General features: G+C 32.0%; 1 protein-coding gene across 4 annotated transcripts in view; it reads right to left on the minus strand.

The window, feature by feature from the left end:
- Positions 1-2,224: 2,224 nt before the first annotated feature.
- Positions 2,225-19,109, minus strand: part of shop (sulfite oxidase) — a 41,082-nt gene continuing 24,197 nt past the window's right edge. For all 4 annotated transcript variants that reach the window (XM_069821711.1, XM_069821714.1, XM_069821713.1 and 1 more), the window contains 6 exons: positions 18,496-18,685; positions 15,662-15,793; positions 13,503-13,695; positions 11,542-11,745; positions 7,014-7,186; positions 2,225-4,886 (listed from right to left, as the gene is read on the minus strand). In XM_069821711.1, the coding sequence (XP_069677812.1) occupies positions 4,758-4,886; positions 7,014-7,186; positions 11,542-11,745; positions 13,503-13,695; positions 15,662-15,793; positions 18,496-18,685 (1,021 nt within the window). In that variant the 3' untranslated portion in view covers positions 2,225-4,757. The remainder of the gene's footprint in view (positions 4,887-7,013; positions 7,187-11,541; positions 11,746-13,502; positions 13,696-15,661; positions 15,794-18,495; positions 18,686-19,109) is intronic.

Genomic DNA, 19,109 nt, shown 5'->3' on the forward strand with positions numbered 1-19,109 from the left:
TTGCCATATAGTGATCTTACAGCTCGGTAAGAATGCTGGTAACTTAGGTTTACGTCAACCTTTAAAGGCCAGAAGACTTACACCACTATTGCATGTAATTTCGAACTCTTAACCAGGAGTTCGTATACCTGCATAATCGGGTAAAGGCATGTTGAGTTCGTTAGCTGAGAGGTTTAAGGAACACAAGATATATCTGGCCAGCATATCGTGCTAAGATCGCAGGTTCGCAATTGCGCTTGTGGTAAAGGATGGAGAGGGCCCATGTAAAGCAATCGGTGTAATTACATGCATGGAAGCTGACAGGGTTTCAGTTGACTGCAGTTGAAATTATCTTGCTTATAAAAAAGAATTAAAATATAAAAAAAATGTAAAATTATTTTAAATTAGTTTAATTAAGTATAATGTTACATAAAATTTAAGAATACCAAGGGACTTAATAAATAATACACACTATTACTACTACTAACCTCCTGGCTAAGCCATAAAGTCAGTGGTTAATATAGTAACTTGCATTGTCAATTTCAATCAGTCGACTATTTGAACTGTACTGTGTGACCATGTTAACAAAACATACTGAAAATATGCGAACTAGGCACAGCAGTCAACAATATAAGTGGATGAGACTGAGAATCTGACAGCTTACCTCTTGCATGTGATGACGATGATATATTATTATTAAGGAGCGGATTCCTATGTAATTAAATATTATTTTTGCGTGTGATAAAACACAATTAACAAAGTTAAAAATTCCGAACATGAAGTTTCAAGTTTAAAACCCGAATTTTATTTCACATAAAAACACATATTTTCACAAAAAAATTATGTAAATACATATATTCAGGAAATCTATTACAAACACATAAAACTTGGAGTTTTTTTTACTTAAATAAATTTTTTACAACATTTTAAACATTTTAAAACTAAATCAATTATGTAACTCAGAAGTACGTTATCTTTTTAAGAATTCTTGGTTGCTTCGTGTTTCTAAGCGCTGTGTAGTGTATCCGTGATCCATTTTTGTAATAGTATTGCCTTAAGTTCTGAGAACTGCTAGGCACCATATCAGTGATATTATTAGAGAATAAATTAACATGGACAAGGAGGAGAGATCTTGCAACACATAATTAGGAATGTTTATTGTTGCTGAAGATGATTTCATTCAACACTTGTTTGTGAAACACAACAGATAAGAGCTCGGGTATGAACATTATTTAATTTAAACAAATCTCTCGCCTCTCGCTCATGTCCATGTAGGGCAATACGTCTTGTTGTGATTTCCTGTTATCAGCTTCGTCAATCAATACCCTTCAAGATATACTGAAAGATGGTTGTTTAAAAAACGATTTGGCTTTCCTATTAGCAAATCTAAGCTTTTTGTGTGACACCATAAAAAAAACTCGAAACATCCTGTTGTCTGAAACAGAGAGGTGTGTGCCGTGAAAATTAGACTCGCTGCCAGGTTCAGAAGTACAAGTGCTAAGGAACAAATTCCAAAATGTGTTTGGGGAAAAACAGTGGATATAAAAAAATGTGTAAAGTTGCTCAAGTATTGGAGGGTGTGCCTGTAGATGAAATTGACGGTTTATGTGTTTGTGACATTCCTCTCTTTAAATATGCACGTCTGACGTCCTGTGATGTGGAATGATTGTTTTCACAGTATAAGTTGTTGTTCAGACATAATCGGCATGCATTTGTGATGGAGAATTTGGAGATGACCTTTGTTGTTCACTGCAATTCTCGGCCAACTACTAGCACTCAAGTGTGGTTGGTGAGTACCTAGTAACTTTTTTTTCCAGGCTGAGTAAGATATTTTTGTCATATTTAAAAAAAAATATATATTTTTATTTTTAGCAAATATTTTCCTACTTTTTAGCACATACAAAATAAATATATTTAAATTTTTTAGCACATAAAAATCCGCTCCCTAATTATTATTATTATTATTATTATTATTAATTTTGTAAATCAATCTGAAAGATTGAGGAACAAGAGATGGATGTAAGAAAACTTCATCATTAACTTGCTGTGCCATAAATATTCTTTTATCATAAATGCAAAACAAAGATTGCTAGTGGAAGATAATTCTCAAATAAACAGAGACTATGCTAGGCGGCAAAGGAATTTTCTTTCTGTTACAATATAATATGCAGCTGTTCGTGCTGATAGATTACGAACTTCTTAACATATTTAGGAAAGGTAAATAATATACATATAAACATAAATATACAGAAACAGACCATCTTTAATATCCAATATATCATATAAAGAAAATATCCCAAAGCTTATGTAGGAATACAAAAATAAATATTGTTACATTCCATCTTGCAGAAAAAGTAAAAATACAATCTACACAAACAATAAAGAATTGTAAATTTATCTTATTCTTGTAAATTACAACATTACAGTCACACACATCACAAACATTTAAGTTTCTTTATCACAGAAATCCGTAACTTTAACATATTTACAAGGCTACAATACTAAACAAAAGCACCAATATTTAACCAGGATTCTTTAATATAGAGTGAACAAATCTCTGCTATATTGCTACACATAATTATTTTTAGCAACAGATGCATGCTACACATTGGATATGTGGGAAATGCAGCATCAGCAATTCGAGAGAATATGCACTTTTAACAAAAATATTATTAAATATAATAAGTTAAAATGTCACTTCCTTATCCTAATTAAGCAAACAGATGCTGAAACTGAAGAATGCCTTCATCTAATAAATATTTTTTTAATTTGCTGCAAGGCCCTTTAAGAAATGAAAGTGAACCTGTGACAAATTTTTTTAAGTTTTTCCAGTGCTTGTGAATGTATTTTGCACTGTCTTTTTCAAGTAATTTTATATGGTTTTAATTTCAAAGACTTTGTAGCAGTCTGCACAGAACTATAAGAGATACCCGTTTTCTATGAGACAACAAAACTATTTTTAGGAAAACATTTCAAGTGGTAGGTATGCAATGTCGTCCAAATTTTTCTCAATAAAGATCCTACTTTATTGTCTGTGCTTAACTTTTCATGTCTCCCGAAATTCATTCACCATGTCATGGATCATTTCGTGACTTGGAACTTCAACACCAAGGAACCTTCTCTGAAATAGTCTTTGAACTTAACGACTTAACACTGTTAACACAAATGTCATATATAAACACTGTAGGCGCAATAGAATACTTGGACTGAGTCCTTATTTACTGATTAAACAAGAAAACACCGACACAAGAAACGTACAACTGCATGATGTGCTCTTTACTCACTCTGTGTACACAATTGAAAGCTATGCTCACCTGATACATGCACGTATATTAAGCAGAAGTTTCTGGTTTCTCATTTCACATATATAATTAATAATACTGCAGACAAACATACAAATATGTTTTTCGAAAATGAAACTAATATTAAACATAAATGACAGAGTGGTTATCTAATTTTTTATTACTAATATGAAATTTATCTAGCCACCAGTGTAGCTCAGTTGGCTATGGCGCTTGCCTACCAATCTGAAGTTACACTCGGGCATGAGTTTGATCCCTGCTTGGGCTGATTACCTGGTTGAATTTTTTTCGAGATTTTCCCCAACAATAAGGGGAATTCAGGATAATTTATGGCGAATCCTCAGCTTTATCTCATCAAATACCATCTTGGTATCACCAATCCCATCGATGCTAAACAACCTAGTAGTTGATACAGCATCATTAAAATACCAAGTTAAAAAAAAATTATCTGAGATTATATTCATGAGATATTAAGATAAACTTACTTTATCAGTAATACACCTGCTCACAATTTATCGTGAAGTGTAAATATTTCAGATCATGAAAGAAATTAAACTAAATCATGCAGTAAATTTCTGGTAAAAATATGTTTACCAGTAATACATAATACAGAAATTGTAAATGTATTTAATATTCCTATGAGACTCTTTATTATGATTTCAATGATGTTGAGAATTTTGCAGTATTATTAACAATGTGAATGGAAAATGAAGTTATTAACAATTTAGCATGACACAATAAACTTAAATATTTAAGATCTAAGATGATATTCAATTGAATTCTCCTGCCTGACTCGATTTTCGCAATTTTGCATGACACAATATTTCAGATCTAACATGAAATTCAATTAAATTTCACTAACAAATTGAACAACACATTTTATGCTTTCATGTAAGAGCAAACAATCGATTTCTGGTGACTACACACTTTAATACTGGTCTTAAGACGAAGAATCTAGTGTTTCAATGTTGCATAACAATACTACTCTTTGAAGAAAGCCATGCTATGAAGAAAAAAGCGTATTCAATACAAGAATAGATGCTGGGTCATTTAAAATAAAATAAAATATTCTCTTTTTTTTTTTTACACTGTTCTACATCCTTAACCGTTGTGTACTTCCAGATAGTGCTGTAGTTGTTGCAGCAACAATTTCGGATTTCTTTTACAGAGATAAATAATCCAGATGCCCATTATAAAAGATAAGCACAATTCTTTTTAACTGGAATACACAACAGGAGGTTGAAACTTTCATTGTTGCATTTATAAATCTGAAATGAGACTCTCTCTCAGCTCCTAACTGCAAAAATACAAAGCACTTACGGTGTAAATATAAAATTATAAACAACAATAAAAAAGTATATAATGAACAGGTTTTCAGAACATGTATGCTTTCAGGTGTCAGATCCATTACGATTATCAATCGTAATGCATACATCTTTCAGGTCTTAATTATATTACTTTAAGGAAGGAAACTGCTCAGGTTTTAATATTTACTCTGACTCTGTGATAAGCAGTATTCAGCACACCTCGGAGATTCCAAATATTGTCAAACTTCTCTGGCTGAGTATTGTAACAGGAATCCACAGCTTTACACCACAATTCCACCTGAAAAAATAAGTGAATAAGTATTTGCATAAAAAGATAAAGTCTCAATATTCAATAATAATCTCAATCCTCCTTTATATCTTATTCAATATTTGTTATACTAATACTGTATTAGTGTGGGGAAAAAGCTAAAATTACATTCAGACTACACAGTGTATTACAATATAAGGTTGGGAAGTGCTTTTTACAAACTCGAGGGAAAGTCTGTAAAACGAGCAGAGTTTGAAATTACACTGAAATTATAAGCTTAGTGAGAATGTGTACAGTATATACAAAAATCACAATAAAAGTCAGAAATAGCTTATCTGACGTACCTTTAGTTAAACAAGAAAACCGTGTTTCTAAGCTATTTACATCGTAAGAGGGAAAATCATCCAGACTCTGAACCTTTCTGAATATGGAACTATACTAAAGAAAAGAGTCAATATTTTGTCTTACGAAGATGCCATCTTATTACAAATGCATACTTGTGAGGAATTCAATAATATTAACGGTTTAGAAACTTAAATATCCTATATGAACAGTGTAAGAGAAGGAATGTATGTATATACGATTCAAAAGATGATCTAAAAAGCACGATTATTTGGAGAAAATAAAAATACAGTTCATATATCATTAATAAAGCCCAACATCTATGCGTAACCATGCAAAACATGTACTTTTAACAATATTTCAATCTTCTTAATGTATCCAGCTGTTTGCTGACAACATAAAGTCCATTATAGTCCACTGTAGTCTATTCAGTTGTTGTTCTTCACGAGAAATGAGGGGAGTTTTGATTGGTGTTCATTATAGATGCCTGTTGCTAGTAGCCAGAGTTGGGATGTAGTCAATATATACTGCAGGGCTGTGTCTTCTGCAACTGGTACTAATGATTTTAATTTACTTCTTTTGTGGTTTATGGATGGACAGTACAGAAGAATGTGTTCCAGTCTTTCATCATGATTTTTACACCACAGACAAGTAGGATTATCAGAAATGTGAAATCGGTGTAGGTACAATTGTGTGACAATGTGACCTGTTCTGGCTCCTGTTAAAAATGTTTGAATATGTCTGGGAAAGTTTTTGTACATTTCCAGGTCATTTGGTTTCTTTTGTACAGACTGTAAAATTTTTCCTTTGTCAGAAGAGAGTCAATAATTGTTGATCCATAGGTTTATAAAATGAGACTTTACTGAAGCAAAATAACTGGATAGAGATATCACTTGAAGAGGTCTTGGTTGCAAATATGTTGCCTGTTTTGCAATATTATCGACTTTCTCATTTCCAGGTATACCACAATGACTAGGTATCCATTGAAATGTTATTTCCTTTTGGAGTTTTTTAGTTTACTTAGTTGTTTCTGAATTGTAATAATTCTATGTGCGTATAGGTTTGGTACATATTTAATTATATTAAATATAGCCCCCTTGGAGTCGGTAAGTATGCAAATAGATTCTTCAGAAATTTTAGTAACACAATGAAGAGCAGCATCAACAGTTAGCAATTCAGTGTCAAGACTGGAAGAGGATGAACATGGTATGAAATAACTTTCTTGATATTTTGGAATATAATACCCTACTCCTGATGTCCCATTATTAGGATTTAGAGATCCATCTGTATAAATTTGAAGATGATCCTTATATGTGCTGCAGAGTAGTTTCATGGCATCTAACTTAAGAATGTATGTAACAATATTTAATAAAATTAAATTGATTATTCACGAACGTAACTTTTGTAGAAAAATATTTCGAAAGATCGAGAATCCAATCATACTAAAATTAAGAACATTAAGCAATAAAGGTATTTATGTACTAGTTTCCGAAACTAAAGTGAGACAACTGAGAGAGATAGGCACATTACCAGAGAAGAAGAATGAATTAAGAAAGTTTTTCAAGGATCTTAAATAAAAAATGCCTTTGATCCAGAACCTAATAAATATCAGCAATTTAAAAAATGATCCTAACTGTCGAAGTCATTAACTGGAGAGCAACTTATGGCAAGACAGACTGGCACGGAATTGCACTGTCAAATCAGCTTTTGTTAACACAATGTAATTATTAATATGAGTTATAAAATTAAACTACTGAATAAAAACCCAGTCTACACCAACAAAAGACTTAATATATTAACAAACTTTCAGTTTACCTGCTTTTGTCCTGCAGGTATAGGAATCTCCGCCTTCCAGAGAGTCCATGCCCAGTGATGTGGAGGTTTGGTCTTGTCCTGTCCAGTGAAGTAAGCAACATGCCATGTCTCCCCTCTATCTGCAGTCACATCCACACGCACAATCTTCTGTCCAGCACCAGACCAAGCATATCCTACAAGTGACGGTTCAGTTGAAGGGACATGTGGAAATGTTTGTGTTCGTATTATGTTCTTATGCAAGAGCACAGATACTCTGATTCCTTGTAAGTCAATTATGCAATGAAGAAATGACAGTACTGACAGTACGCATACACTGTTAACTGTCATCCTTCCATCATTTTATATGGAATTCCAATTCATTTAAAATAAAATGAAGTTTTCTCTCATCATTTATTTGTACCATCTTTAAATAATCAACTTACTGTATTTTCCACATAATTTTTTGTTAAAATACAACGCAAAGGTAAACAATACAATATACATCCATGTGTGTTTGCTTACTTTAAGATGCATAGACGAAATATTACTTCAATTTTCACAATGAAAACAGTATATTTAATTCGAAAAATAATATACATATAGAAGTTTCCACTATCATTAAGATATTACTAATTACGATATATATATATATATATATATATATATATATATATATATATATATATATATATATATGTATTTAGAACATATTATAATCAAATTATAAAATTAAATTTTTTTAAAACAATTCATAAAACTTACAAACATTACCGTACTTACGAATAATAACAGTTTAAGACTGTTGATATGTTACTAAGCTTACTATGTTTCAGATATTCAGATTATAGAATATCTAAGTATTTCAAAGTTATTTTCTATAAACTGTTGTGAAGATACAGTAAAACCTCATTTTGACTTTTCCGTTTTTAAGGAATGATTTCAAAAGTCCTAGAAGCAAAACTACTATGAAAACTCATTTGATTCTCATCTTTAAGAAACATATTTGAATGGATTTGGGAATACACAATTCATTTTAATGAAGTTAATTAACTTATTTCAAATGTTTGTGATCTATTTCTATACAAGATATAATCACACCAGTATGGCATAAGTAGCAGTACACAGCAATCAAATAATAATTATGTAATATCTCGATTGAAAGTGAGCATACAGAAATGTTATTCTGTGTTTGCATATGAAAACTGTAAATTTAATTACAATATTTAAAAATATGTTATTGTAATTTTAAGAAAATATATTTTATGTTCGCGAAAGTTTACTTTAAATGTATATTTGCTGATAGTAAATTTAGTGGGTAATAAGAATATGTAAAATATAATTTAGCTAAATGATCTAAGGGTGTTTCAATTTCTAACCTCAGACCTTTCTTGCACATATTAAGTGAAAACTTCATTTTAAGAAAGACCCAAACATAAGGAAAAAATAAAATTAGTACTACAGAGTTTCGTTAAAAAGTATTTTTACTTACATTCAAATGTACATGCACACTAAGAAGAAATCAGGAACATGAAACAAAAGATAATGTTACTTAGAAAGTATGAATGGTTATTCCTTTGCAAGGAAAACCCTGCACAAAATTAGATAAAATCAGAAATTATACTGTTAGAGATGAACCAGAAGTTGTACCATTGTACTCATATGATAAGATTGTAGAATACCGAAAGGCTTGGAAGGAACATCAGTTAAGACAGGACAACTCCATGACACTAAAGCAGCTTATTATTATAAACCTAGAGGAAGAAGAAATCAGGGAAGACCCAGGAAATGCTGTACTATTATTATTATTATTATTATTATTATTAATCATCATCATAATCTACAGCATACTCTGTTTATCTCTCAGTGTTTGTTTTGTTTATTTCTCAGTGTTTGTTTATTTGACTATGTATGTTTATTTGCTTATAATTATTTGTTTACTTGTGCTAAGTTTGTTTGTGCATGTGGGAGTGTATGTGTGCGTGTGTATATTATCGAACCTGACGATGTCATATCCAGGCCTTGTACACTGGTTTCTGACAAATAAATATTATTATTATTATTATTACTTTCTCCACCACCTTACTCATACTTTCCAATACATGCATGTTCGAAAGTGAGTAAAACCGTAATTTTATCAAGATGATGATATTGTAACTATACTTATTTTCAGTCTTTGAAATGATTAAACTAGAAGTAATGAGTTGTTTACAGTTGCGACATTGTGTCGAAGGACTCAGTTTGGTGTCATCGGTATATTTAAAGTAAGAGTATTGCAAAAAGTCTGAATATAATTTAAAAGTCAGTACATAATTTAACAGTAATAAGGATAAAAATTTAACAACACACAAACTAGTCACTGTCCTCAACATTTAATTAAAGTGTTTTGTCAAGTTTAGTTTTTCTACAATGAATCCGAGATACGGTGATAATTTATCGCTGGAAGCAACATTTTTCACGAGAAATCCCAATGGACTTTTCCAGTGCATCTCCAAGTGTTAAGTACTTACTACTCCTCTAGCACACAACTTCCTCTTCCCCTTAAAACTGCTTCCTACTTCGTCAGTTCAGAATTATATAACTAATACAGAAGTGTTTTACAAATATCTCACAAAAGAACATATTTTCAAAATGACAAATTGGAGTACACTCACTTTAATTATCAAGTCTTCCAAGATTAGTTAATTTGTTAACTTGTAAAAAGATGAACAACAAATATTTCAGATTATCACTGAAATCAGCCATGCAATATTATACAATGTAATTCACACATCAGAAAGCAATAATACAAAAGCCAAACCAAAAATATCCATCCAAATACAACATTAAGATTAATAAGGTTAGAAACTAGTGACATATAACATCTTAAATACCAACACTAAAAATTAACAAATTCAAGCCAAGTTATATGTACATTTAACAAGATATAGCAAACTGAAAATAACACACTATCGGTTATAAAATCTCTGAACATAAAACTAACCACAGAAATATCACAGCATAATCTCAATTGTCACTAGAAAATTCTACGTAATATTAAAGTGCATGCAATTAAATTTACGCTACAATATTGTACATAAATTCAAGCTGTCTGAAGAATCTGCGTGATATTGGTGCTTGCCTGAAACCCTCAAATTCAGAGAAAGGATTCTTTTATGGACTGCTGACTTATGCTTCTACTTCCATTGCGAAGGAAGATAATGTTTCTGAAGATTTTTATTTCATTTCAAACTTATTGTCCTCAAACAGATTTTGAACCCGAAAACATGAGATATGACAAAATATGATAACCACTCGGACAAAGAGGAAAATGTGGAGAGATCAAAACTAGAAGCTACAATAAGTCTCAGAGTTTAAACTCTTATGATAAGAAAGAAGAGGAAAGACAAAGTCTTGCCAAGTTCTAAGCTGTATGCTTACTCCTCATTCCATACAAGAAGACTACGCATGTCAACAAATATAACATGCAAAATTCTTCTGCGCCCCAACAGCTAATTGGTCCTATATTTGCATCAGAAAATGAGGCGTGTGGAGCAATGATGGATGATGTAACATAACAGGTAATTATTTTAAACCAACAACCTAACATACAGCAACAAATACATGCAGGATTGTTACAAGAATGTACTTACATTATGAAGTGCCCCATCAGGTAATGGATTGCTTCTAAAGGGTTTCCCATTATGATGTTTGAGCCCTGAATTACTAGCTACTCACTCAGCCATTATACGAGGGAGAGTCAAAAAATAACCTTATTAATTGTTTTATTAATTGAATATGTACAATAAGACTAGAAACACTTCATCACTTTTCAACATAGTATAACAGGAACACTTGCATTGAACGTAGTGGGGACTATGTTGAAAAGTGATGAAGTGTTCGTAGTCTTATTGTACATATTCAATTAATAAAACAATTATTAAGGTTACTTTTTGACTCACCCTCGTAGCTTACACTATTACTGTACGTAAGTCACAGGACGTCAACAACACGCAATTTAACGCAGCACCAATATTGTATTCTAATACAGCACAAAGAGCAAACAGTAACAGAAACTGATTGACTGACCACTGTTCCCCTCTCTATATTTTGGTTAGGGTTTTGAGTGGTGACGCAGCCATAGATAAATAACACAATCTTTTACTTGTGTTATCATGCCTTACTACCAATGGTCCATGCTGGACTCCATGTACAAATCACATTCTTTCTTGACAGCCTGTATTAGTTCTTCAACTGCTTCATGTATCGTAGTTCCTTCTCATGTTAGAAAAACAACTAATTTCCCCCTTAAGACTTGGAAAATATATAACAGGTTGTGCTTTCAGACAGGGAACATAGCGTTCTAGGTACTATAAACAGGGTCTTTGTCTTATACCCAACAGGAAGGACTTCAGACACGTGCATTTGTTTACATGCAGAGTCTTTTTGTATGAAATGAAGATTAGCACACATTTGTATTAGTAAAATATGCACCAAGTTGCACAAGAAACCCAGATTCTTCAACCCTTATCTAAATCTTGGAAAGTATGTACAATATGAAATATTTGTTCACCTCGTACAACCATCTTTCCATCAGGAGTGAGTGTAACATTGTCACCCTGCACTGGATCACAGATAGCTGACGTAATGGGAAGCTCTTGAATTGCAGGAGATTTTGTAAAGTCCACTGTGTCCCAGTCCACACTAGGAGAGAAGCCTTTGTAGTCGTTTCGCTGCCAGTGTGAAGTGCTTTCTTCCTCTGACACCAGAATCCTTCCTGCAAGTAACATTTCCGCACGCTCTCACATTATTTTCGAGTTGTCAGGCTCAGAGTCAGTAGAAGTGTCACCTCCACATAACACAATTCTTCCTGCAAGTAAGAGTTCTTCATTCTCTGACTATCATTAGAAAATGTTTGTTTATATTAACAGACAATCCATGTGGGAAACGTAATACTGTACAAAAACATAATAGAATGTTCTGAGTTTAAAGTTTATGAATTAAAGGGCATGTTGCTTGGCCCATTCTGCAATAATTTTACCCAAAACAGACCCATGGATTGAGAGTTAAATTTATACAAGAAATTTGAAATTACGAAGTTAGTTTAGAATTAATTAAACTTTCCTAAGTATGCCAAGTTTTCAAAAGAGCATAACCATGTTATGTTCTTTACTTATATGTTAAGATACAAAATTTTAAACAATATAAAACTATGAAAAGAACCACAAAAGTCAATCAAATGGATTCGGAACACCTCAAAATCTGTGCTTCAGTGGCTGGTCATGATAATATCTTTGAAAAATATTGGAGTGCAAGAGGTCAAATGACTTTATTGTCAAACGCCTGGCATTAAAAAACAACAACAACAACAACAAAAGTCAATCACACCTTCTTAAGAATTATGAACACTATAGGTCTACTCTCTTTCTTCATAAGAACATTACATGATTATGCTACACACAAACGAAATTTGTGAACTCTTGAACGAAGTTAAGTATTAAATTCATTAATTGGTTATCTGTTCGAAATGCTAACCTTGAACAATAAAACTATAGGTCTACTCTCTACAGTAAAACATTTCTACACTTTTAGCAAGGATGAATGGGCAGCTGAAGCAATGGCAAGAATAAAAGAATAACATTTTTCTTAAATACTGTATCTTGAAAATTGTGCAAAATTCTTCAATACATGAATTACATGATACTTTTTTGGAACTTTGTGCAGAAGGAATCAACAATAATAAACTCATCATCAGAATGCTCTCGTAAGGACAGTATTAGTGGTTTACGACTTAGAACATGATATAAACTTACATGATAGTTGGTGATATAATGCCAGGAATTAAAAGCAAGAATTTCTAGTTTTACTTGTATATTTATCTTTATAAGTTGTAACTATTCAATTTTCAATATTGGTATTTTAGGTTGTATCATTAAACAGAATAAGCAGAGGAATATAAATGTCTTCTAATTTCTAAACGCTAAACGAGAAACATAATGGATATCGTCAAATGACATTAAATACTGAGAGAATATCACTGTTGATATTTGTCCACGTAATTCACGAAACTGCTACATGTCAGAGTGAGATCTACTTACACATATCTATACTAAAATTACCCATTTTTTTATACCAAATAATGCTGATAAATATTGTAATTAATAACAAATTAGAAAACATTCATGAGTATTGGGATATTAACTGAAAATTACATGTGACTAGAAAAAGATACACAGAACAACAGACTATGCCTAATTCATTGCTCTCAATTTGAATAACTTTCTGTTTAAAACTTTTAAGAATAAGTTCTAATGAAAGTTAATGTAAGGTTAATTGATTGATTGACAAACAGAATGGCTATTTCCAATGACATTTATCAAATGATGGTTATTCTAGCATTCCAATCCTATTCTTTAACAATTTATTTCAAAAACAATATATATTACAGCATCCAAAATTTCTTGCAGTATGGTTACATTTACAATTTTATACCAACATTATTAAATTTGCAGTATTTTGTGATATTGAACTTACCTAGCCATTTAACACTGCGAGCACCAACAACGCCTGGAGCAATTACTCGAATAGGAAACCCATGATCTTTAGGAAGAGGTTCTCCATTCATTTCATAAGCTAGAATCACATCGCCCTTTGGATCCATTGCCTTTTCTATAGGAATAGAAGCACCATATGGCACATTGGCTGCATCTGTGTCCAGACCTTCAAACTGTGAAACAAAATTATTTAGATTCAGTTAGTAAAAAAAATGATGATTTTAAGTTACTGATTAAATTTCCAACTTCTTTACTGTGTTAATATTTAGGATTTACCTTGCTTGACTAGACTAGGCTTTGGACAATGAAGCACAGGACTTCGAAACTAGTCAAGCAAGGTAAATCCTAAATATTAACACAGTGAAGAAGTTAATCAGTGACATGTAAGTGTTAAAAGTGTATAAGTGTATATACGAGTAGAAAAATGAAGTATTTTAAGTTTCTGATTAAAATATAACTTTTTCAAAATCACAAATACAGTAATGTTTCCATACAGTTTTCAGTACTAGTACATCTTAAATGCTCGCCTTGACTAATCCATAAACACGGAGGGGTAGGCGGGGGGGGGGGGGAAGGGTAAGAGATATCTTGTTATTTCACAAACCCCATAAATCACATTAACATATTATTACCCTATAACATCGTTTCTCGAATTCTTTGTTGTAAGATAAATTTCAGTTATTCCCTTAAATACCACAGCAATTATTCAACGAAAATAGAAACAATATGTCCAATATTTTTCAGAACTGGTATAGTTCTAATAATAAAATCATATATAAAATAAATTATCCTTTAAGTAAAATACACACATTCTTTCCCCCTTTCTGCATCAACTTAACTTAATCAACTCATATTATATGCAAAATAAATTATGATTTATAAATTACTCCTTCAGCAAAGTAGGGTAAGACTTATGCATTTATTTCTAAGACTAATAAAACATACAATTACGATTAAAATACCATGAAGGAACAAAAATACCGGAAAAACTTTGTTCATTTCAGTGATTCATCACAATAAACACAACGGTCTCATTCCACTACATATTTTCTTTTGCTTATCTCTATGACTGTGTGTACCTAAGTTTGTTAACATTAGACTACAGAGCTTTCCTCAAGCAAACTGGTGAGGCAACTATATCTACTGTCTTCAGAGTCTTACATTATACCTAATGATGTTCCAAATAATCCTAGTTTTCATGCATGTGTAATTGTTGTAACTGCTACTAAATACACATTACACGGAGAGTTTAATAATGAAACAATGTCAAACACGCTTTTTCTCTTGTGAATGCCATTTAATAAAAAATACGAAATCACTTGAACATGGTTACGTTACAGGTCATTACTACAATGAAATGCAGGCTCAGTTTGCTGAAGTTTTGGTAGATTGTAAAACTGTTCGCTTCTAGACTGCCTGCCACCTTGCAGACTTTTCTTGTCAAAATGAAACTCATCTGATAAAAAGAGCAATGACAAAAAATTCGCTGTCCTAGCAGTGAAAGCCTACATATGCCTTAATTAGTGGTTAGTATAGAAAGGGTTTTTGTCCTCTCCCTCTGTAGATTAATAATAATAATAATAATAATAATAATAATAATAATAATAATAATAATAATAATAAATTACAAATATAATAACTTCTATTCCTTTCATTGGTAATGTAGCACATATGGGCAAATCCAGAAATGCATATAGAGTGTTAGTTGGGAGACCGGAGGGAAAAAGACCTTTGGAGAGACTGAGACGTAGATCCTTCAAAGCCATAAATAAGTAATCAAGTAATCATATTTCAGCTGCCTTTTGACATAACTTAAAAAAAAAAAGAAACAAACTATTCAGGACTACTACAGAATTAATTATACATTAATAGATTTTATATTGGAATGTCACAGCTTGGAAAACCGAAGTAGTAACAGAAAACTTGCCCTCAGCTGCTTCATTTTGTGTAAATTACAGGGAATGTGGCCAAGACTGAATCTTGGTAAAATCTGGTAAGAAACTCTCAATTGCCTGACTCAATTACGGCTTCTAAAAATGGAAATTACATTTCAGAAGTACACTTTGATACTCTATGGAGTGAAATGCTGGTTATTTTCTACTGATTTATTTAAACTTGTATTAAAATGAACACAGTTACCTGGATATGTTCCACACCAGGGTGGTCGTCTTCAAGACCTGCGGCTTTTAACACATCATATAGTCGAACACCAGACCATGTAGCATTCCCAATAGCAGCTGGTCCCCAAGAGAGACCCTTCACTGATTTTACCTGTAACAAGAGTAATTCTGTGACTCGTGCAATAACATATATGATTAGATAAAAAAAAAAAAAAAAGAAATGCTTGCTCCTTAATATGAGAATTTTATAGGACTTAAAAAGGTGTAATTTGAATTGTGCATGTATTTATTTAAGAGATTTCCAAACAAACTTTAGCGGTCATTTCTCGTCCACGTCAAAATTTGGAAATAGTACACTAGATCTTTAGCCTAAATATCCTTAGATTTCATCCAACGTTCACCTGTAACCCATAACATCCAATCCACACATTTATTTATTTTTCGAAGAAAATGTTGGGAAATAATTTCGTTAAGCAGACTTATACAATATTTGCAAATATTTGAACTCTAAATGTGCAAAAAATTGCAGCCACAATCTGATGCAATATTTTTAATGCATCATTAACGAATATATTACGATGTGGGACATAACTTTTAAGTACATAATTTCTTCTTTACTCACTATTACACATGCATATATCTTTACTCACTATTACACATGCATATATAAGTATGAATACACATATCTAAAGAATTATTATGTCACCATTAAGGCTATGGATCGGTGAAAATAAAATTGGGGGGGGGGGGGGACATTAAAAAATTAAAATTTTGTTTTTAACTCTAAAAAATAAAATAGTGTTTCAGTTTTCTAAATCTGTGCTTACTTTGGTCCTACGACAATTTAAAGCCCCTCAGGACGAATTTAAAGGGACCAGCGCATGTGTGGAGTTGCAGCCCTTTAAACTGATACTCAGCTGTCATTCTGACACACTTTCTTTTCATTCCAACTAATTTTACTTTTCATTCAGTTAATATTTCGCGTTGTATGTAGGAGAAAAATGTGTGTGGTAGACTTGTATAGGAAGGAAGGATATCGATAGTACACATCATATACATGCTGTACTTTGATACTCGTTTTCTCGATTTTACGATTTTCAACATTTTGTAACTTTCAAAATGCTTTAATGAATGCAGCTTTTCTCCAATTTCAGTGAAATTTTGCACAGAAGTCCACAAAAGCATGTGAAGTAAACTGACACATGTGTTTTGTTCTGCTATTGAAAGTATTCAAATCACCATGTGTTGAAATCACCGACGTGGCTCAGTCGGTTAAGGTGCTTGTATGCCGGTCTGAAGTTGCACTCGGGCGCAGGTTCGATCCCCACTTGGACTGATTACCTGGTTGGGTTTTTTTCCGAGGTTTTCCCCAACTGTAAGGTGAACGCCAGGTAATCTATGGCGAATCCTCGGCCTCATCTCACCAAATACCATTTCACTATCACCAATCTCATCGACGCTAAATAACCTCGTAGTTGATACAGCGTCGTTAAATAACCAACTAAAAAAAAAACCATGTGTTGAGGATGTGATAAGTTTTAAAAAATTGAAAAATTAACAACTAAATGGTTAAATATTTTTTTCTCAAAAGTAATTGGAAAAATATAAAAAGCATGTGTCATAATTTACATACATCTATCAGGAATAAATTAAATATAAATTTAAAGAAAATTTATGTAAACTTTGAAAACTGGAACAATTATAACTCTGCATTAAAAAAAAATAATTATACATAAACTACTGGAATATCAAAGTGGAAATTTGTGCATTGCATGTCCACATTGTAAGAAATATGAGGTAAACATTTCAGATTAATTGGTGTAAAAATGTATAAGTTAGAAATTTAACAGATCCATAGGCTTAACAGCTTTTTACTGGTACTTCTTAGTAAGCTAATCTTTAAACTAGACTACTGTGATAGTGTTCCTGTAATTATTTTTGTAGAAAAATTATTTGACTATCTAAAATCACCTTAATTAAAATTAATGTTAAATTCTGGAAAATATATTTGAAATATTTACACGAATATCATAATAGTCTACCTTTAATGTAGACTTAAGTTCTGAAACTCTATAAAAAAATGTCAGTTTTCTAATATAATTTCTTTTTGAGAACAGAGAATTCATACTCATATATGCATTTCCCTCAACCCCACATTTTCTGTAACAGTGAGTAAACAAAAATCTATGTCTCACACCTTAAAATATTCCTTCAATGAACCATTATAACGCTGTAAAAATTACATCATATTATGGCTGCAACTTTTTGTGCATCTGCAGTTTAAATATCAGCAAATTTTTAATGACTTTTCCATGTGTTCACGTACAAATCCTCTTAATTCATAACGAAGTATCTACAATCTATATTGATTTAAAGACGTGGTACACCAACGAAGTGCTTCAACCATAACAGTAGGCTGTGCTGTAACTTTCTTTTCTTTCTACGGAAAGCACAGAAATTCTAAATTATATTAAAAAAAATTTTTAATCATAAAGCATACCAATTTTAACCATTTAAATCCAAAATTCCTAGGATTACTAATAATGACTGCAGTCGTCACTGTCTTTATCATGGTTTATCAGCCATTTTGTTCCAATTAAATTTGTCACATCATCTCTGCAAATCCTTTTCATTCTCTTCTTCTACTCGTAACTCAGTGGTTAAAGATTTTAAACTGAACAATTAAAATTGTTTCACTCTGTAGATACATAAGAAAACACAAACACATGTGCTCTTGCATGCAGACACATGCAATGCATCCACGCAAAATTTAATACTACTATGTTAGTTAGAAGTGAAGAAACACGATTTTATACTGTATTTTAAATCAGTGAGTATGGATATAGGAATTACCTTTGACATTTCGCTTCTACGATTGCCTGCACACTGCACAGCTGCGGTCAGAGTATGTTTAGGGAACTTTGTCTTTAGATCATGCAATGAGAGAGAAATGGACTTCACCCCAATGCCTTCTATCTCTAAGTTGTATGTATCAGGATCCACTTCTGGCACTGGGAGATGGTTTCTTACGTAGAACAAATCACTGCAAAAGAATCCATATTAAAGAAAATGGATATAGTACAGTTATTAAAGCACGAAATTTTCTTCATATAGAAAGTTAAAATCAGCATATGAAATTTCTTTAACAAATAAATCTCAGCATTTCGATTCTGATGTTAACAGTGCAAGGTAAGTTGTTCAGGATGCAAAACATGATCTCTTATTATAAGAAAATGTTGCAGAAGAAGAATGTAAAGTAGGAGATATGCATAACAGACAATTCACTTTGCAAAACCTATCAAAATGAAATAAACTCTCAGCTACATACGAGGGTATGCTGAAAAGTAATGCCTCCTATTCTTTTTTGTCACTGTGAATATAGTTAAAAATATTAGTGATAGTACATTGTATTCAGTGAACTTTCTGCTTTCAGTGACGCAAGTTTCGTATCTCTGCCAGTAGAGAGC

This window comes from Periplaneta americana, chromosome 3 (assembly GCF_040183065.1).
Source record: "Periplaneta americana isolate PAMFEO1 chromosome 3, P.americana_PAMFEO1_priV1, whole genome shotgun sequence".
NCBI classification, from domain to species: domain Eukaryota; kingdom Metazoa; phylum Arthropoda; class Insecta; order Blattodea; family Blattidae; genus Periplaneta; species Periplaneta americana.